Source organism: Ictidomys tridecemlineatus, chromosome 6 (genome assembly GCF_052094955.1).
Source record: "Ictidomys tridecemlineatus isolate mIctTri1 chromosome 6, mIctTri1.hap1, whole genome shotgun sequence".
Classification (NCBI taxonomy): Eukaryota; Metazoa; Chordata; class Mammalia; order Rodentia; family Sciuridae; genus Ictidomys; species Ictidomys tridecemlineatus.
The window spans coordinates 63,487,416-63,508,574 of NC_135482.1; the positions used below are offsets into that span (position 1 = coordinate 63,487,416).

General features: G+C 45.0%; 1 protein-coding gene and 1 pseudogene across 4 annotated transcripts in view; one reads left to right on the forward strand and one right to left on the reverse strand.

The window, feature by feature from the left end:
* The window catches only part of Galnt6 (polypeptide N-acetylgalactosaminyltransferase 6), a 39,329-nt gene extending 19,537 nt beyond the window's left edge, over nucleotides 1–19,792 (forward strand). The window contains exons 5-12 of one of the 4 annotated variants that reach the window (XM_040280625.2): nucleotides 4,450–4,599; nucleotides 5,399–5,633; nucleotides 8,681–8,798; nucleotides 10,325–10,525; nucleotides 11,071–11,202; nucleotides 11,818–11,919; nucleotides 13,225–13,479; nucleotides 15,159–19,792. In XM_040280625.2, coding sequence (XP_040136559.1) covers nucleotides 4,450–4,599; nucleotides 5,399–5,633; nucleotides 8,681–8,798; nucleotides 10,325–10,525; nucleotides 11,071–11,202; nucleotides 11,818–11,919; nucleotides 13,225–13,470 — 1,184 coding nt within the window. In that variant the 3' untranslated portion in view covers nucleotides 13,471–13,479; nucleotides 15,159–19,792. The remainder of the gene's footprint in view (nucleotides 1–4,449; nucleotides 4,600–5,398; nucleotides 5,634–8,680; nucleotides 8,799–10,324; nucleotides 10,526–11,070; nucleotides 11,203–11,817; nucleotides 11,920–13,224; nucleotides 13,480–15,158) is intronic. The other 3 variants (XM_021726254.3, XM_040280626.2, XM_078014677.1) reach the window with 3 other exon arrangements.
* On the reverse strand, nucleotides 14,138–14,899 carry LOC144378426 (large ribosomal subunit protein mL46 pseudogene; annotated as a pseudogene).
* Nucleotides 19,793–21,159: the final 1,367 nt, after the last annotated feature.

The window sequence follows — 21,159 nt, forward strand, 5'->3', positions numbered from 1 at the left end:
CAACCCCATCCGGTGACGTCTACTCCTAGAGCTGCATCTTTCTTACCCCAGCGGAGGTAAAGTCCAATTGCATTGCAATGGGTACAATACCAGTTCAGTACCTCTTTACTCAGGACTTAAAGGTGTGTACACAGCTCCTGTCCAGAGTGGCTCCTGACAGTTTCATCTTCCCATATTGAAACTCTGTACCCGTTAAACCACAACTCCTCATCCTCCTTGCCCCAGCCCTGGAAACCACCATTCTACCTCTGCCTCTGTGAATTTGATGGATTTGGGTACCTCATATAGGTGGAATCATACAGCATCTGTTCTTTCATGACTATCTTCTTTAATGTAGTAATATATCTAAGACTCATCTATATCAGAACATCTGTCAGAATAATATTCTATCCTATGCATATACCACATTTTGCTTATCCATTGATTTGTTGATGATACTTGTGTTGCTTCTGCTTTTTTTGTTTGTTTGTTTCCTAGTATTAGAGATTGAACCCAGAGCCACTGAGCTACATCCCCAGTCCTTTTTATCTTCTGTTTTGAGGTAGGGTCCACCAAGTTGCTCAGGGCCTAAGTTGCTAAAGCTGGCTTTGAACTTGCAATCCTACGTCACTGTGCCTGGCTGCTTTTGCCTTTCGACTATTGTGAATAGTGCTGCTTAGAACATGGATGTACAAATATCAGAGTCCCTGTTTTGAATTCTTTTGGGTATATAACCAGAAATGGAATTGCTGGCTCATATGATATTCTATAGTTTTAAAAAGAAACCACCATAGAGTTTAGATTTGTTTTTAAGTGTACCTTAAACCATTATTGGTGAAATGATCTGATTTATAGTTTTAAAAGATAGCTTGGTTGCTCACTGTGACTGTGTTAAGAATAGTCTGGAGAGAGTAGTGTAGAGTTAAGGTGTCCAGAGACCGATAAGACATTTGTGCTGGGGCAACGACGGGATGGAGAGAGAACTGGCAGAACCTGTTGATGGGCTGGCTGGTCATGGACAGTGAGAAAAGGGGAGAAGAATCCACATGACTCCAAGTTAGAGTAGCTGGAGAAATGCTGGTTCCCTGTGCTGACGGGGGAAACTGGGTAGGGAGGTGGGTTAGGATCTGAAGTTGTTTGGGAGACATACATTAGGTTTGCAGTTCTGTTAGATGTCTAAATGAAGAGGAGGGCAAGGCCAGGAAGGAAGACTTGGGAATCTTCCACATATAGATGGTATTTATTTCAAACCATGGGGCTGCATGAGGCATGAGTGTTGAGGGCAACTGCAGTCTTGTGGATTCGAGCCTTGAGGAGTAAGCATGGTTGGAGTGATAGTGCTGAACCTAAATTAAAAGACTGTTATCCGAGAAACATGAGACAGCGTAGATGGGCTTGCCTGTCTCCATTCTCAGTTTTGGTATTCTCTGTATGTTAGTAGGGTGAGACCATTGGAGAATTATCAGGGGGTCTTTCTTAGGGAACTATCTCATTTCCCTAGAAGGGACAGAAGCCTTGGACTGGGAGCCTCCCAGGCTCAGAATCCCCAGGTTTAGCCTAGCCACGTGAGACTGGAAGGAAATCGTGGGAGAACTTTGCAGAGCTCAGATCCCCCTGAGGATCACAGCTCAGTGCTTCTCAGTTACCACAAAACCCACTTCCTATGATGTTTTGACTCTGGGTTACCTCCACTACCATGAGCTTCCTGTGAGCAGAATTAAACCAGTTCTCAGGGGAAATGTGAGCCATGCTGAGAAGGTGAGGCTCCTGCTTGGGGTTCCTCCCTCTTTTCTGTCAGAGCCAGCCCCTGGGCTTGTGGTTGGGTCATAAGGCTACAAAATCCCTGGACCTGGTAGGTTTCTCCCTGCACAGGACAATATCTGGCACCTGGAAATGCATTATCAGATGTTCACTAAGAGATCACTGAACTGAAGCTGCCATGGGAGGCTAATTTTGACTTATAAGACCCTGATACCAGAGGGAAGAGTTCTCATTCCTGGAGTAAGTAAGATGCAGCTCCCCTTTTGATTGCCTAAAGGATTCTGTTCTCAAGGAAGGCAGAACCATGTCAGGAATTGAAGAAAAGAGAAGAGTTGAAGTTCCAAATTATAGCCAGGCACAGTGGGGCATGCCTATAATCCCAGCCACTTGGGAGGCTGCACAAGTAGGTTTGCAAGTTCAAGGCCAGGCTATGCAACTTCATTTGAACCTGTCTCAAATTTTTAAAAGAGTAAATGAAAAGGGTTGATATGTAGCTCAGTGGTAAAGCCTTAGTAGTGCCTCCCACCCAACACACACAAAAAATCCAAATTATATTTTCTTTCCCCTGGGCTCTACCTTCCTTAGAAAAAGCAAAAAGAGGAGCTTGATCTATCTCCTTCCCTGTCGGGGTTTCACACATGAGGAAGTGGTAAGTCCTCAGATAACTGCAAGAGGTTGCAAAGACCACCTTGAAGCCATGCATATTGTCCTGGCCAAGTGGCCTCACCTCAGACACAGGCTGGTTAGGAACCCACAGCTGCCCTTTGCACTTGCTGTGATTCTGGGCTCATCACTCTTGAGTCTTTCATCTATTTTTTTTTCATCTGTTAATATCAGGGGTAATACTCCCTGTTCCATAGAGTTGTTATTGAAAAGACCGAAGAAGGAAGTCAACATGAAAATACCCAGTTCAGTGAATGGCACATAGTAGGTACTCAAGTGTTCACTATAGTGTGCATGTGTGTATGTGTGCAGGATTAGTAGCAGTCTGCTAAATTGATTTCATGGGGTTTGTAAAATTCAGAGCAGGGCCTGTGCACTGGGCTGATCTCAGGATCCAAAAGAAAAGGACACAGATTCGCCACAGTTGTTAACACTACACGAATCTCCATTCTGCACCACTGAGACTAGAACAGTGGCACAGGTATATGTGGAATATGTTTCAAGACGGATTCCTTCAGAATAGAGCTATTTTTAATGTGCTGAGGGTTTCAGGTGGAGTACCAGGATCATTAGGGAAGACAACTCTGAATGCTCCCCACCAGGAGAACAGCTAGTGTAAAGGCCAGTAAAGAAACAGAATACTCCCTCTCAAAAGGAGCTGGAGATCTCAGTGAAGATGCCTCTCCTTTCAGAAAGCTTTTTTTTTTTTTTTTTTTTTTTTTTTTGCTGCCTTCTAATTCAAATGTTTGGTCCTCTTGCAAGAATGGCCCAGCCTGCATTACCTCTAGTAGATCATGGGGCAATGTGTTCTTTAGGTCAAATATCATACAGTTGTGATCACTGTATACTTAGTCCCTAACACTGTGACTGGCCCATGGCAGATAACTGGTATATGTGTTTGTTTTTTAAAGAGTATGTGTGTATTGAAAGAGAGAGAGAGAGAGAGAGATTGATTGATTGATTGATTGATTATAGGAATGGTGTCACATGCCTATAATTCCATATACTTTTTTTTTAGTTATACATGGGCACAATATCTTTTTTTTTCAATTATGCATTTTTTTGTTGTTTTAGGTATTTCTTTTAACTTTTATTATTGGTTGTTCAAAACATTACATAGTTCTTGATATATCATATTTCATACATTTGATTCAAGTGGGTTATGAACTCCCATTTTTACCCCATATACAGATTGCATAATCACATCAATATCTTTATTTTGTTTATTTATTTTTATGTGGTGCTGAGGATCGAACCCAGGGTCTCACACGTGCAAGGCAGGCGCTCTACTACTGAGCCACAACCCCAGCCCTAATTCCAGATACTTAGGAGGCTGAGGAAGGATGATCACAAGTTCCAGGCCAACCTGGGCAACTTAGCAAGACCCTGTCTCAGAATAAAAAAGGCTAAGGGTGTAGCTCAGTAGCAGAGTGCTAACCTAGCATAAGCAAGGTCATAGGTTTGATCCTCAGCACCAAAAAAAAAAAAAAATGATGATGAAGAAGAAAGTATTAAGACTTCTTGCTGATGATCCAGCAGTTGATCCGACTGGCAAGCAGTCAACATCCGTGTTTGCTGTCAGTCAAACTTATTCCAAAGATCCTGGAAGACAGGGAATCATAGACACTGAGAAATGAGGGAGCACCCACCAGGTGTGAGGAGGAAGGAGGCGAAATCACAGCTCTGAAGACAGTGGCAGGGACAGTAGAGAAACTGTGAGAGGCACTTGAGAGCCTTTGTCATTTTGTACTCACAAAACACAACTCTGAGATGCTGTCATGGAATATGGAGAGGTGCCTCAACAAACAGGCACCACAAAGCCTCAAGGAGACTTGGCTGCAGATGGGACTTCCTCCTTCCTCTGCCATCCTCCCTTGTCCCCCTTTTTCACCTCAGCCTTTTGTGGAGTGGCTCAATGCAGGGGGGGTGGTGGGTATTTGGCATTCAGGTGTGCTGGTGACCTCAGAGCACCTAGGCTTGGTGCCCACAGGGGATTAAGTTTGCAACAAAGCAGTGAACTGGCAACAGTGGCCTTGTCCCTTCCAGAGTACTTGAAGGAGAAGCTGGAGCAGTATGTGCAGCAGCTGCAGATCGTAAGGGTGGTGCGGCAGGAGGAGCGGAAGGGGCTGATCACTGCTCGGCTGCTGGGCGCCAGCGTGGCGCAGGGAGAGGTGCTCACGTTCCTGGATGCCCACTGTGAGTAGGAGATGCCTGCCTGGCACCCAGGAGGCCCACATTACCACCTGTCCCTCCCTCCTGGCAGAATGAAAAGCTGAGACCACCCTGTTCAACTTTTTCAGGAGTGAAGGGAGCTTGGGAGCCTCTTCTTCTGCCCCTTACTTCCCCAATCCCAGGGATGTTTAATTAGGAGGCACAAATAACTCTAAAACAAATGGTGACCCCAAAATTGCTGAGAGTGTACTCTGGAGCCCTCGACGCTCTTCCTTCCACCTTTCCCCGACCTATACTTTGTTCTGAACTCTGTGCCTCAAAGAGACCTCAAACTGGGAACAATTTGGGTGGGGCTTTCCCATGGAGCCATGTGGAGTCAGAAAGGCCTTCTTCTTGATAAAAGTCAAAACACTTTCCTGGTGTTTTGGAGGTCAACCAGCAGAATACCCGTTTATTAGCCAACTAGCATCCATCTTATATTTCACTATCATTCTTCTTTCCAGTAATTTTCAGGGGAAAAAAAAAGTATTGTGTAGGAGCTGTGAGATATATTAGGGAAAGCTCTAGACTTGGAGTCAGAAACTCTGGTTCCCATTCTAACTGTTCCACAAACAGCCTCGGTTTCTTCATTTGTAAAATGGGAATGAGAATCCTAATCTTATTCACCTAACAAAATTATTACTCTGAAGGCCCAATGAAGTAATATATGCAGAAGTTCATTGAAAATGTTAAAAGGACCTGTCTCAGGGATGCAAGCCTGGGGTGGGGCTTGGTTCAACTGTGGGGAGGACCTTGACTGCTACCTCCTGGTCTGGCTCCGCAGGTGAGTGCTTCCATGGCTGGCTGGAGCCCTTGTTGGCTCGAATTGCTGAGGACAAGACAACAGTGGTGAGTCCAGACATTGTTACCATCGACTTGAATACTTTTGCATTCTTCAAGCCTGTCCAGCGGGGCAGAACCCACAGCCGTGGCAACTTTGACTGGAGCCTGACCTTTGGCTGGGAGACTCTGCCTGACCATGAGAAGCAGAGGCGCAAGGATGAGACCTACCCCATCAAGTAAGGATCACAGCCTGATGAGCCCCCAACATGACTTCTGTGGCCACAGTCCCGCCCACCTCCAGGGACCTGTGCCATCCCACATCAGCATTTATTAGGTGCTCTGTCAAGTACTTGACATTTTAATTTAATCCTCACTCTGTATGAGGTAGGTACTATGATAGCCCATTTTATACTGAGGCTCCTAGTGATAAATAATTGACTTAGAACAGGCAGGTAGCAAATGGTAGCAAAGATATTCCTCCTCTGTCTACCGCATAGCCTTAACCATGGCACTATACGGCTGCACACCAAAACAGCTTGCTCTTATTCACACTGACTCTACACCAGGCACTGGACTAAGGCTTCTACTTTATCTCATTGATTCTTTTTGACACTTAGGTCATAAATGGTGCTGGAAGAACAGGTGAGAGAGGGTGGAGGTCAGGGTTGAATAGCCATTGTAATAAGTAGGGGTGGCATGCATTCCTAAGTACTGGTCTCCAAGAGATTGAGAACATATTTAAAGAAAATAAGTTTTCTGCAGTTTAAAGTTTGTTGCAATTTGTAGTTGCCCTGAATTTTTTTTTTAGTACTAGGGACCTAGGTGTATTCTACAACTGAGCTAAATCCACAGCCTTTAAAAATTTTTATTTTGAATTTTGAAACAGAGTCTCACTAAGTTGTATAGGCTGGTCTTGAACTTGCCACTCTCCTGCCTCAGCCTCCCAAGTTGTTAGGATTGCAGGCATGCACCACTGCATCCTGCTGCCCTGAACTTTTTCAGTAAAGGGCCAGATAGTAAAGATCACAGGTTTTACCAACCACATGCAATCTTGCTTGTTTTTTTTTCTTTTTTTTTTTTTTTTTTTGCTACTGGGGATTGAACCCAGGGCACTCAACCATTGAGCCAAATCCCTAGCACCTTTTTTAATATTTTATTTAGAGACGGCATCTTGCTAAGTTGCTTAGGGCCTTGCTTAGTTACTGAGTCTGGCTTTGAACTCATGATCCTCCTGCCTCAGCCTCCTGAGTTGCTGGGATTACAGGTGTGTGCCACTGTGCCCGGTGCAGAGAGGTTTGAAAGGAGGAGAGGCTTGTGGTTCCTCCCATTGCACATGCCTAGAATCCTGAGAAATGGTGACCAGAGTTTCAGTTGAGATAGCTCGGGTGCCCAGGGATACTGAACTGCCAACTGTCTGTCTGCATTAGAAACAAAGAGGGAAAAGAGAGGACAGGAGAGAGAAAAGGAATTGGAATTCCCTAGTGACCCTCCACTTTTTCCATAGATGTCTTTTGTTTGGCATGTACAGCAATAAATCCCACACCCAGACTGGGGCCAGACACATAGCAACACAGTCAGGGACAAGGCGCCTGGCTGCCACTCATCACTGACATCCCCAGCTCCAGCATCCAGGGACATACAACTGGAGAACAAAGCTCCAGTGTTTGAGGAATGAATTTGATCCTTGGTTCCAATCCCCTGGTGGCAGTCATGGCATGCCCAAGGCACTTCACAGAGTGGCCCATGGCAGGACTTCTGTAGGACTTCCTCACCTCCTCTTTCACAGAGGAGGTGAGAAAATAAGGGGAAAGGCAGATGAACCAGAAGGATCCCAGGGCTAAGAAATAGAGGGCATTTATTAGAGGTTGCTTGTTGGTTGTGGATCTATTGTGATATTCCCTGTGTAGGGCTTATCCTCACAGCTGATTTGTCAGTGACTTAGTCTAGGAGATCTTTTGGAGGTGAGACAGGCCATAGTGGGGGAGACTCTCAAGAGCAGGTTAGTTTCAAAGCCATCTGGAGTTTAGGACTCTTTGAGCCTCTCTGGATGCTACTTATGCTGGCTTAGGACCCCTGGGAGAGGACAGAACCAGTGACAGGAAGCCAAGCTGAACATTCGGGTTTCCCAACTGAAATTCCTCCCAGAAAGTGGCTGCAAGAGCCAACTTCGGGGAGATTAGTGCAACTACAGGGTAACACCAAGGTCAGGCTCCTGTGAAGTCACCTTGGTGGATCAGCCTATTGAACCTTGATTGGACCTCACTGTGATGAAGGCCCCTTGATAGGTTCTGGGGTTACACAAAAAGTTTCTGTTTCTTTCTGCTTGGTCTATCATATGCAGATACCCACTAAGGGCAGCAAAGAGCTATTCAAGGCAGCCTGGCTCAGGTGCAGAAGCCAACAGCCAAGGACTAAGTGCTCCTGCCTTCCATTATGCTTCTACTTCCCTTTGTCCACTCAGGTGCCCCGCCCTTAGCCTGGTATTTAATTCTAGGAATGAGATGTTTTTGTTAATTTACCTAAGTTGGGTCTATGCCTCCTTGCCTTTGTCTGAATGCCAGAATCTTTTTATGGCCTCCTAGTTGCTCCTCATAGTCCAAATATGGTGCTTATCTCACACTTTCTTCCCATTGTTTCCAGGGGCACCTTTTATCAGTTTTCCCCCGTTCAAGGTAACTGGCATCTTGAGTTTCTCAGGCAGCTTAGAACACCAGGGCGAGATTCCTACTAATACTGTGGCTTTATAGTTGCCGAAGGGCCAAAGACCCCAACATAGAATAGGGCCAGCCCAGATGATAATATGTGTTCATTCATTCACAGTTTGACTCCTGCCTATTTTCAAAAACAATTTCACACAACTTCCAGAAATTGAGTATTTACTTTATTCTAGCACATTGCTGCCAAAAAGTGAGCAATGAAGCTTCCTGCTCTGCTACTATACTGTGTACTCAGGGAATGGGATTGTCCTTGTCAGCTCTGGACGCCCCTCATGCACACATGCTGGAGGCTGGTGTCTCATATATTCTTGGTTGAATGAATGAATGAGTGCCTTTCAGAGTAGAGTAATGATAATTACATCTGTCCTTGACCCAGAATTAGAAGGGAAAAAGGACAAAGCAAAAGTTAAGTGGACAGGTGACTTAGAAGAGGGGCTACATGTCCCAGGAAGAAGAGGAGGTAGGCTATGGGGGCCTAGAAAGTGAGCTCACAAACAGCATTCCTCAACAGCCTCCTGCTCCTCCCCCTGCAGAAGATGCACATGCTTCTCCTATTGTCTCTCCAGGTCCCCGACATTTGCTGGTGGCCTCTTCTCCATCTCCAAGTCCTACTTTGAGCACATCGGTACCTATGATAATCAGATGGAGATCTGGGGAGGGGAGAACGTGGAAATGTCCTTGCGGGTGAGAGTGAAGAGGGCTTCGGGGGAAACTACAACATCCCAGGGGACAGCACAAGGAGCTGTCCTTTAGGCAGGGATGTCACATCTGGAACCGAACTTGAAAGGGTGGCTGTTTTCTGTCATGGTCTGCCCTTTCTCTGCTCCCCTCCCTGTCCATGGCAGAAGGGTTCTGGCAATCAGTGGGATGACTTGAAATAAATTACTAGGTAGAACTTCTAGGAGGGAAGGAATAATAGAGGCATGGGGGGACTGGGGATTCTAATAGGCTCTCCTTCCCATGTCAAAAGACACATCCCCTTAGGGTTTCTCTGTCTATGTTAAATAAACTCTTCATAACTGTAGGAGAAGACAGAGACCCTGATTCTGGTAGATGCCAGAACTCAGAGGGATTTTAAGAATTAGGCAATCAAGATTGGGGTAGGAAGAAAGGATTTTCTCTTGTATGAAACCTATTCAAATCCCTATGCCAGTAAAAAGTAATAAGTAGATGAGCTCATTTTCTTCTTTCTTTCTTTCTTTCTTTCTTTCTTTCTTTCTTTCTTTCTTTCGAGTTAAGGACATTTATTTCACATTCACACAGATGTAAATTTTCTATAAATAACGTGGAGCTGATATATTTACAATCATCCTCCACCCCCAGGCATCTTTCTCTCCTGGCACCTACACCAGGAAATACTGCCTCAGACAGGCATTTACAGTGATCTTGGCCCTGTCCCGCCTCTCCCTGGTTCTTGGGCAGAGCAGCCTGTGGTCCCTGGGACTCTGTTTCCCCAACCACTCTTAGATGAGTTCATTTTTGAAGTCACCTCTTACAGTGGCACATAATAAACACATAATTGATATCTGCTATAATCTAACTATGATTGTACTACAGAAGCCAAAGAGAACAATAACATATCTCCACACATGAAACCCAAAAGAAGAGACCAGTGGAAGGGATGTTTTTGTCCAGCCCACTGGCATGGAGAAGGGTCACTGGCCAGTCATCGTAAATCCCAGGATTCTGATTCTAGGCTACTCAGTGAGTCTCTCTGTTCAGTCTCTCTCCTGAGAAACTGGTGTGCTAAGGAACCAGGTGACTACCCAGGCTACTTGGCAGTTGACAGTCCTTGCTGTTGACTAGTGCACTAATTCTCTCACTTGGGAGATCTTTAGTTTCCAGTAATACCTAGGTGAGCTGATAAAATCACATCTTCAGGACAAAAAGTGATCAGAGTGAAGAGTAGGTGGGCAGCACAAAGTGAACCAACTATCCCTTCTCTAAAGTGGGCCATAGTGACCTCAGGATTCTGTAAATCACTATTTGCTTAAACGAGAATGAACCAACATCACAGAGCCTGGAATTGTATAGTCACAGCCTAGGAAGAAACTTGGTCAATGTCCCTTTTTCCAGGAAGAGAGGGAAACACTTAACTGAGTCCTTGGACCTAGAGTCTAGTGCCCTGGAAACTGAACATAGCTACCTGTGGGGAGATTATCCCCCACAACTCACTTCCTAAGACACGGTCCTGTCTCCTCTTGTGCCAGGTGTGGCAGTGTGGGGGCCAGCTGGAGATCATCCCCTGCTCTGTGGTAGGCCATGTGTTCCGTACCAAGAGTCCCCACACCTTCCCCAAGGGCACCAGTGTCATTGCTCGCAACCAAGTGCGCCTGGCTGAGGTCTGGCTGGATAACTACAAGAAGATTTTCTACAGGAGAAATCTGCAGGCAGCAAAGATGGCCCAAGAGGTGAGAGGAAGTGGTGCTCAGAGTGTTAGGATGAAGTAAAGCACAGAATCCTAGACTGGAGTCAGGGACTGAATGGCAGGTGACTTCCCTCAGCCCAAAGAGCCCCTGAGTTAGAGCCCAGGGGAGGCCATAGATCTTGAAGGCTAGAGGAGCCCTTGTTGTCCCTATCTGGAGAATTACAGCATTATTTAGGAGGGGAGGGGAGAGAAGAAATTTGGGGGAAAGAACCTCTTACAAGAGAATCACATCACTCTGAGAAGCTTGGACTGGGAACCAGGAGGACTTACTGGGCAGTCAAAGAAAATGAGGAAGTGGTGGTTTTTTTTTTTTTTTTTTTTTTTTTTTTTTGCAGGGGGGTGACCCCAAACCAAGGTAGGGAGTCTGAGATTGAATATGAGGCTGAACAACTAGCCCTAGCAGATCCTAAATGGGAATGCACAGGAGAGAAAGTGGCCTTAGGAGCAGCACACTGTCTGAGCTGCTCAACCCAAACGGGAAGGTCAAGACTGTGGAACTGACCCTCAGGGGACTGGGTTGGTTGGCAGAAATCCTTTGGTGACATTTCGGAACGACTGCGGCTGCGGGAACAACTACATTGCCACAACTTCTCCTGGTTCCTTCACAACATCTACCCAGAGATGTTTGTTCCTGACCTGAATCCCATCTTCTATGGAGCTGTAAGTTTGAGAACCAAACTGCCTACCTATTATCACAGCAACCCCCTGAGAAGTTCAAGACCACCTACCCCACTATGAATGGCAAACAAGAATTGGCCTTTACTACCACAATCTTTTATCCAGGAGGAGGATGGAGGGTCCACTTTGGGACTTCTAGATATAGGTAAAAACTTGATCAGAAGGAAGCAACCCATAAGTAGTGGTTCCCAAATGTCAGTGCACATCAGAATCACCAAGGAGATATGTTAAAACACAGATTGCTGGGCCCCATTCTAGGTTTCTGATTCTGAATGACTGGGATAGGATTTGAAAAATCAGATGCTGATAGTCTGGGCATTACATGCTTTGAGAACCACTGCTCATAAGAAACTTCTTCCAAGGAAGAAATCTTCCAAGGAACCTGATACTCTTGGATGTAAGAGGTTATACATCCTGTCCCACGGTGGATGTTCAGTCCTGCCTCTCCCTCACTTTGCTAGAACTCCTGGCATCTGGGTTAATGAGCAGAGAAGATGAGTAGAAGAGAAAGCTTTTTTCCAGTTGGGCTTCACAGCATAAAATTGGAAACTCCCAGTCACGCTACCCTGGTTCCCCTCTCTGTTTACCATCTTGCAGATCAAGAACCTCGGCACTGATCAGTGCCTGGATGTGGGTGAGAATAACCATGGGGGAAAGCCCCTCATCATGTATTCCTGCCATGGCCTCGGTGGCAATCAGGTAAACAGCCCAGCCATACCAGGCAGACCCAAGAGAAGCCAATCTCTGGGGCACTTCCTCTCCTCACGGTTCCCTTCCTCTACCCTAAATCGTCCTTTCCCAAGGACTGGAGTGGAGGTGGTCTGAAAAGCGGAGGAAATACATCTCTGTCTCAGGGAGCTCAGTCTGAGGGGTAATGCATGATACAAACAGATAAGACCTGAAGTCTGGGGACAGAGGGCGCACTGGCAGCAGTGCTGGATGCTAGAGAAGGATGAGAGAGAGCACTGTAATCAGAGAAGCCTTGCTGGAAGGAAGCCAGCTGATATTTGCAGGAAAATGTGAAAATTTTTGAACATTTCCCTTTATCTACATTCAATTTTTATCTCCCCTGCCCAGAAACTAGCACTCTGATCCTCTCACCCAGCAGGGACCCCCAAAAAGTCACCTACTGACATCTCACAATTACCTGGCATCCTAGACGTTTACCCCATGCCTCAGAATGCCCCAGCACTCCCTTGAGAAATAACTAGTAACCTCCCCATTCATTGTCTCTCTACTACCCTAAATGTACACCGGCTGGTAAATAAGAGGTACTTAAAATAGAGCTGAAGCAAGGAGAGAAGTGGCTTGGGACCTGAACAGGCTGTCAGCATGTGCAAATGAAGACAAAGCCATTCAAAAGCAGTTTCTTAAACGACTGACCTGTAAGACGATTTTAGGTGGCACACAGATGAGCATTTTTTTATTCTAGTAATAATTTAATAGCAGAAATAGAACTATCCAACATATGATTTTACACACAGAAGTTGCTTAAAATGAGGCTAAATTAAATTAAATTTTACTTTATTTATTTATTTACTTACTTTGGTACTAGGGACTGAACCCAGAAGTACTTTACCACTAAGCTACGTCCCCAGCCCTTTTTATTTTTTACTTCCGACAGGATCTCACTAAGTTGCTCAGGTCCCTGCTAAGTTGCTGAGACTGGCCTCAAACTTGTGATCTTCTTGCCTCAGCCCTCTGAGTTGCTAGGATTATAGGCAAGTGCCACCATGCACAGTAAATTTTAATTAATAAATTTAATTAATTAAATTTTAATTAATTTAATAAATAAATATACATTCATTGTTATTCCAGTATAACCTATATTTGGTAAAAATCATGAAGGCAACAAGAATTACTAAGAGTCTTAGCATGGCCTGGTCCACTTGCTTTCCTTCCCAGCAGTCCACCTGTGGATGGTATCTTAGGGCATGTGGCTTTGGAAGGCAGTGGGCCACTCCCCACCTGCTCCTCAAAACTTCCTCTTGTCTTGACTTCCAGTACTTTGAGTACACAACCCAGAGGGACCTTCGCCACAATGTCGCAAAGCAGCTGTGTCTACATGCCAGCGCTAGAACACTGGGCCTTCGGAAATGTCAGTTCACTGGCAAAAATAGCCACGTGCCCAAGGATGAGGAATGGGAATTGACCCAGGTGAGTCAGTTGCCCAGAAATCTTGGAATCAAGAACTCAAGGCCACATCTGCCTGCTGCTTACTCTCTGTATCTTCTGCCTGAGATACCATGAGGTGACCTGGTGAGTGTGGGCTTGATGACAGGCAGGGTTCTCAGGACTTGATCAATGTCGAGTGATGACTGGTTCTGGCTGATACAAACATAGGGTTGGCAATTATGGCCCATGGCCAGTTCTGCTGTGGCACAAGCATCTTTAGGTAGGCAGTGGCCCCATGCCTATAGATGAGCCAGATGAAGCTCAACAAGTTTACGACTGACCCAGTTCCTCATCACAAGGGACTGGCAGGCTGGGATTCAGACCTAGGTTGTCTGGCTTGAAAGCACAGGCTCTTTCCATGGTGCCACACTGTTCCAGGATATATAATGTAGCGTCCATATCACTGAGCCCATTTTCAGCTCAGGAAAAAGGAGCCTAACCCGAGGCTGCAGGAAAGGGAGGAGTCAAAATAAAATCAAAGACAGGAAATGGGGGGCAGGCAGCAGTGACCTAAGGTCTTTGAGCCTGGACATCTAGGTTGGCAGGAGTCCTTTAGAGCATTTTTCTCTTTCTTTTTTTCTTTTGTTTTCCTTTCCTTTTCTTTTCTCTCTCTCTTTCTTGACATTTAATTCTCAGAATTTAGTTTGCTACTTGATATTTCCTGCAAATATGGAGTAACCACACATCCTTGAAGTACTAACCCCTGACTTGTCTGAGCATTGTCCACAGGAAGCTCCTTCCTTCAGAGATCCAAAAGAAATCTCCTAACCTGGGTCAAGTATTTTGATTTCAAAATAGTCACCCAGTTCCTCCTTACTGGTGCACACATGATGGCCCTTCTTCCTGTCCTGGGAAAAGTCTCTGCTTAGTAGTAGTGCTTTGAAGAAGAATACTTTGGCTTCAAAGTTACTTTCTGTCCACGTTGCCTGCGGGGAACTTGAACTTGTAGTAGCTACAAGATGCATTTCCTAAGAACCTGGCTTCTATATTGTTTTCTGAGAGAGTGGCCAGGGTTTGTTCAGCTGTCACTTGGAGGGGCTCCCCAGACTGCTACTTTGTCTGAGAGGGCAGCATCTAAACATCCTCATCTTCAGGCTTCTCTCTAATAGGATAAATCCATAGTCTAGCTTCTAGTACAATAAGGTTTGTTTGTTTGTTTGTTTTATCAGCTTCTGTTATACAAGCTCCAGATTTACAATAGGAATTTCTGCTCCCATGTCTTCCAAATCTTGCCCAAGTAATATATTCTGTTCATCTTGTTCTTCATCAAAGGTCAGCTTTCTTCTTTGCTAGTCACTGGACTTAGCTCATGGTCTGAATATAGTTTGTTCTCTCTATATATCTGTTTTAGCAGAGCTGCCATGGGGTCAGTGGGTTGGAGATTAGCTGTGGCCATGCAGACAACACACCCAACAGGCACCACTGGGACCCACTGCTTAAGAGTGTGGCCTAAAGGATCAGGCTGCAAGAACCCAGGCTACCTGCCTATACCCTCTGAAAGCATTTTTCTATTAGCCTCTGGTCTTGCTTTCCTTTATTTCAGCCACTCAAGCTAAAGCTGGGGCTGGGGAATTGGCCTCAGACAGGGAATCACAAATGCAGCTCATCAGAGTGTCTGCCTCCCAGGAGAGAGATTGCAAATGTCTTCTTTGTGCCTTGTTGGGTTCCTTTGCCTCCTTCAATTGTCCCCTATCTCACTGCCCCCCCAGTAGCACTGTTAGAGGTCTGCCCCCAAGTTGATCCTTTGCTGTTCTGTCTTTTAGGATCACCTCTTCAGGAACTCAGGATCTGGTACCTGCCTGACATCCCAGGACAAAAAACCAACCATGGCCCCCTGTAATCCCAGGGACACCCACCAGCTCTGGCTCTTTGTCTAGGCCCTGGATCATCCCCAGCAAGCTCCTGCGATCCTCTCAGGAAACAGGATTGCTCATGTCTGACAAACTGACACTAGCTCCTCAATAGGCCTTAAAAATGGATTGCTAAACCCAATGGATGTCAAAGCAGGACCATCTTGCTCCTTGCAACATTGGACCCATTTTCTTTCCTCCACACTGATGGAAGAGTCCTTGAGGACACATGATACTTGGCCTAGGGCTCTCCTTCTGCCCTAGAAACAGAGTCCTCCAAAGCAGAGAAGGCAGCTGGGGGAGGGCCCAGGACAGCAATGCTGAACACAAGAAGAACACCTCTGTATCCCCATCCTGAAGCCCTGGTCACCCAGAGCACCTGCAGAATCTAGTGAAACAGGGTGCTCTCATGGAGGGATTAGAGGTCAAAGAGAGCCTCCCTTGCTCATAGCCCAAAGTGTGTAGAACTGATCATGATTCATGGGAAGTATCCCATTGAGTATCCTTTATTTTATTTCATTTGTCCAATAATCCTGTGAGAAAGACAGGACAGGAACCACTGTGCCCATTTGACTGACAAGAAACTAAAGCAGAAAGAGGTAAATGAGTCTGTCTGTAGTCACACAGCTAGTGGATAGCTGTAGCTAAGACTGGGGCTCTTCACTGCTGAACCAAAGCTCCTTCCACCACACAAGAACACTAGACAAGCCACCAGCTTTACTATGCCCTCTTCACCCCATTCTGATCATTTACAGCTGGCTGGCTTCCATAAAGCCTAGAACAATAGAGCTGTGTAGCCATGTGGAAGGAGACCACATTTGGGAATCCTGGGATGTTAACGCTGAAAAAAAGTTCATGGAAGCAGTGCTTCTCAAGTTTAAGCCCCATATATAAAGTAGAAAAAGCAAAGCAGCATGGTGAAAATTGAGGGAGGGAAGGGCAATGCTCTCCAATCTATGAACTTGTAGAGGTCTGTGAACCTAATTTGAAAACTGATATTTTAATCCTAATTTGAAAACTGATATTTTAATCCTTTAATTTCATATTATGAAACTGAGACCAGACGAGTGAATTTGTCCAAGGACACCCAGCAAGGTATTGGCAACCCTGAGACTAGAACTCAAGCAGGGACAATTTGCAGAGTCAAGCAAGACTAAAAGACTGATCCCTTCCACTGTACTGGCATAGGCATGGTATGGAGCAGACTTAATGTGCTACTGGCTCTTCGTCCAAGGTAGAAAGCTCCCCCTACTGCCAGGACTGGACTGGTGGCACATGCCTATAATCCCAAGGACACAGGAGGTTGAGACAGGAGGATTATGAGTTCAAAGCCAGCCCCAGCAACTTAGTGAGGCCCTAAAGCAATTTACCAAGACCTTGTCTCTAAATAAAATATTTAAAAGGGCTGGAGATATGGCTCAGTGGTTAAGCACCCCTGGGTTCAATCCCTGGTACCAAAAAAAAAAAGAGAGAGAGAGAGAAAGAAAGCCCTCCCTGCGCCCCCTCTGACAAGCTGAAAACAAATTCTGACCAGGAAGTCTTCTTCTGATATCAGTAGCAGGCTATCACCACTTGAGGGTGCCATGGAACCACAGCTGCCTCCTGTTCCCTGCAACGCAACCCTGTAGGAAGCTCCCTGGTACCCTTTGGGAGCCCATTGTAGAGAAGATACTCTAGGGTGGCCCAGCCAAAGGGAAAGAAAGAAGTGGCCAGGATGTGACCTAGAGTGGGGAAAAGGAGAAGTTCTTAGAAACAAGAGAATTGGGCATGGAATCCCAGTGGAAATAAAGATTTTAGGGCATTGGTAGAAGAAGTGTGTGTTGGGTTCTTTTCCTGCTCTGTCCCTTAGCTGTATCTGTTGAGTTAGATTGGGAAGAACCACATACATTTAAAATACTCTGTTACAGTCACTGGCAGTTATTCCCAAATATTTATGTATTGGATGTCAAGTACATGAAGTTATGAGGAAGTGTAAGATGAGATTATTTCCCTGTGGAACTTCTGCTCTAAATAAGTCATGAGAAGCTTGGAGAAGTCAGAAAAAAAAAAAGTGCTATGTGTGTTAGAAGGAACAGTCCCTTCCCCTCAGGGGAATTGGGAAAGGCCTTACAAAGAATGGGTGAGTTCTCAGGTGGGAAGGACCCGATAAGCAGAGATGTCACACAAACAGTATGAGCAAGGACACAGAAGGAGAAAGATACAAAAGTTTCTGAGAAACCAAGAAGACATCAGGGAAAGGGAACCACAGCTATAGAAGGTAAAAAGATAAGGGCCATGTTTTAACTTTGATGGGCCCTAGGCACTTCATAGGACCCTTACTCCATAAAAAATTAAGAATTATGATTACATTGGCATAAGGGTGAATGTAATATAGATTCTATTTACATCTTTTAATCTTCAACATTTTTGTGGGCCCCTAGAAGTATTATGGGGCTTAGGCACTCTGCCTACCAGGTAAATCTGCTCTATAGAAGAATGGATTAGGGCCCAATTGAGAAAATCTGTGCTAATAAGTCAAGTTAGCCATAGACTCATATAATGCCTGATCTTTTATTTTTTAAATATATTTTTAGTTGTAAACACAATACCTTTATTTGTTTTTATGTGGTGCTGAGGATCAAACCCAGTCCCTCCACATGTGCTAGGCAAGTGCTCTACCACTGAGCTACAGCCCCAGCCCCATAATCCCAGCTCCTGACCCTACTCTTGGTTGTATTAAACATCCAAACATTTATTAGTCTTTTTTTTTTTGCCACTTATTCCAGCTCGCCTCACAGCACCTATATCATCACTCAACAGCTCCCCAGCCAAATCATATCATGCCCACCAAACTTATGTTGTGCCAAGAAGCTTCTTCAAGCCTGCCAAAAAAATAGCATAGCATTGCCCAGGAAGAGTGAGCTAAGAGCATCTCACAGGGAGTGAGAGGTACAGAAGGGGAAGAAAGGACCACATGCTGTAATGGTTAATCTGAATTAACTGATTGGATTAAAAGATGCCTGAAAGTAAGAGGCTTCTGGATGTGTCAATGAGAGTGTCTAGGATATATATGTTGGTTCTGTTCCTCTAGAGAACCCTTACTAGTACACATGCCAACTTGGGCAAGGGGAGACAGAAAGGAGCAATGGTAAAGAAGAGGAAAAGGAGTTGTAAGAATGCTAAGAAATTAGTTTCTTGCCTTCCAGCCACGGCTGGCCTTGCCCTAACTCAACACCTGCACTTTTCCTTAAAACCCATACCCTGACCATTCTGAGAGTTAACCTAGAGCCTCTGCCTCTTAAAACCTGCTGCCAGCCCTATACCAACTATTTCCCAACAGATCATTGAAGCCTCTGGGTATCTATACCTGACCTGAAGACTGTTGGACCCTTGCTGAAGATAGCTTAATATCCCAGAATTTATTTATTTTGTAATTACTTAGTTATTTTGATACTGGGGATTGAACCTAGGCATTCTTTACCACTGACTTCATGCCAGCCCTATTTATTTTTTAGTTTTGAGACAGGGTCTCACTGAGTTGCAGAATCTGGCCTCAAATTTGTGATCATCCTCCTTCAGCCTCCTGAGTCACTGAAATTATAAGCAAGCACCCCCATACCCAGGAAATGTATTCTTTTTTAATTATAAAAGTAATATAATAGAACCAGCTGCAGTGACACATGCCTATAATCCCAGTGGCTCAGGAGGCTGAGGCATGAGGATCACGAGCTCAAAGCCAGCCTCAGCAAAAGTGAGGTGCTAAGCAACTCAGTGAGACCCTGTCTTTAAATAAAAAACAAAATAGGATTGGGGATATGGCCCAGTGGTTGAGTGCCCCTGAGTTCTATCCTCTTACCCAAAACAAACAAAAGTAATATAATGGAGAAAAGTTGAATAGTATAGAAAAATGTTTCAGACCTATTTATTCTCTACAACTAATAACTATTTTTATGTTAATTTTATATGGACTTTTACATGCCTTTTTCTTTATTTTTTCCATATTTTTTATTGGTACATTATAATTGTACATAATGCTGGGATTTGTTGTTACATATTCATACATGCACACAATATAACAATATAATTTGGCCATTATCATTTCCCATTATTCCTCCCATTCCCCATCCTTTTCCTCTTCTCTACTCCATGCCTTTTTTAAAGTACAAATATACACACGTATAGTACCAGATTTTTTGCACCTTGCTTTATTCACTTTACATACTAAGGATGTCTTTTCATGTTGGTTCATTTAAGTCTAGCTCATTCTTTTTAAAAGACACATAGTACTTCTTAGTGGGGTTAGATCCAATTTATTCAGCCATTCCCTGTTGATGAATACTTAAGATCTCCTGCTTTTGTGACAAACTTTGTGACAAACCATACTACACAAAGTATGGTGACAAACTATACTATAACCTACAACCTCATTCATTTATTTTTGTGCTTGTGTTTATTTCAAAAGAATGCATTCCTAGCATTGGAATCACTTAGAATTGCAGAGCCTCGAATATAAGCCAAGGCCACTGTATGCCTAACCCTAAGAGCAAGAATAAAATAGTCTGACCACATGGAAGATTAAGTATCTGTTGTGAAGGGCTTGAGTCCTAGAGTTTGAGTTTTTTATTGTTGTTGTTTTTGTTTTGTTTTGTTTATAGTCCTGGGACTGAACCCAGGGTCACTCTACCACTGAGCCACATCCCCAGCCCTTTTTATTTTGAAACACATCCTTGCTAAATTGCTAAGACTGGCTTTGAATTCATGATCCTCCTGCGTCAGCCTCCTGAGTTGCTGGGATTACAGCTATGTTTTAACATGCCCAACTAGTATTTGGGTTTTAAGCAATTATGGATTGAGTTTCTGTGCGTCAGGCCAAGCTTACAGAGACAGATGTGAAATTGGCCCTGCCTTAAAGTTTCACCACTTTCCAGTATGTGATGCTGATGTCAAAGCATAACCTCCAGGAGGCCCTCGCCCCTCCTCTTGGACTCTAGGTCCTGGGCTGACATTTTCCTTACTCTCCAGAGAGACCAGGAGGTGGGCCCCCTAGCTCAATGCTCAGCCCTCTTCCCTGCAGTCCACTTTGTGTCTGAATGCTAAAGGTTGGACTGGGGAGCCCACCCCCCGTGATCTGAGTCTCAAAGTGTAACTCCACTGAACAGCTCAAGGACCATTAAAGGTGGCAGTCTGACTACTTGAGACCTTTCCCAGATCTCTCCCACCCCTGCAGGCCTGAAGCCTAGATTCTGGAGTTGTGAAGGTAACAAAAGCCCCAGGTGACTTTCCAGCTTTCCACCTCCATGCTCTCCTTCCTTCCTCTGCTATTGGCCTTGGGTGGCAGATTCTTGCATCTCCTGCAGGGCCCACCCACTCGTCTCCTGTGGCCCTCTACCCTCATGGCCCTCTACCCTCATGGCCCTCTACCTCCAGGGCTTTCTACCCACAAGCCCTCAGACTGTTTCCCTATTGCGGAGGTTTCCCTTCTCTCTACTGCCCCATATTCTCCTACTCCAAGACTCTCCCCACTTTTTTTGGATCTCCACTTGAGCATCTCTACGGAACTCTCTCCCTAACGGAGATCTCTCCACAGCCCCTGCTTGGCTTTTAGTCTCCCGCTGTTAGTCTTCCTACTTTCTCTCCCAACCCGCCCTCCCAGTACTGGAGATGGAACCCAGGGCCTCTCACATGCTCCAAATGTGCTCTTCCACTGAGCTACACCTCCAGCCCTTATAATTTTATTTTGAGATAGGATCTCACTACGTTGTCCAGACTGGGCTTCAACTTGTGATCCTCCTGCTGATACCACCAGTGATGAGAATCAATCAGGGCTGAGTTCCATTTCCCCAGATGTGAAGATTGAACACCCGAGAAACACTGAAGAAAGTGTAGAAAGCTAGTTTTATTTAAAGGATGGAAACAGACTTCTCCCAGGAGGAAG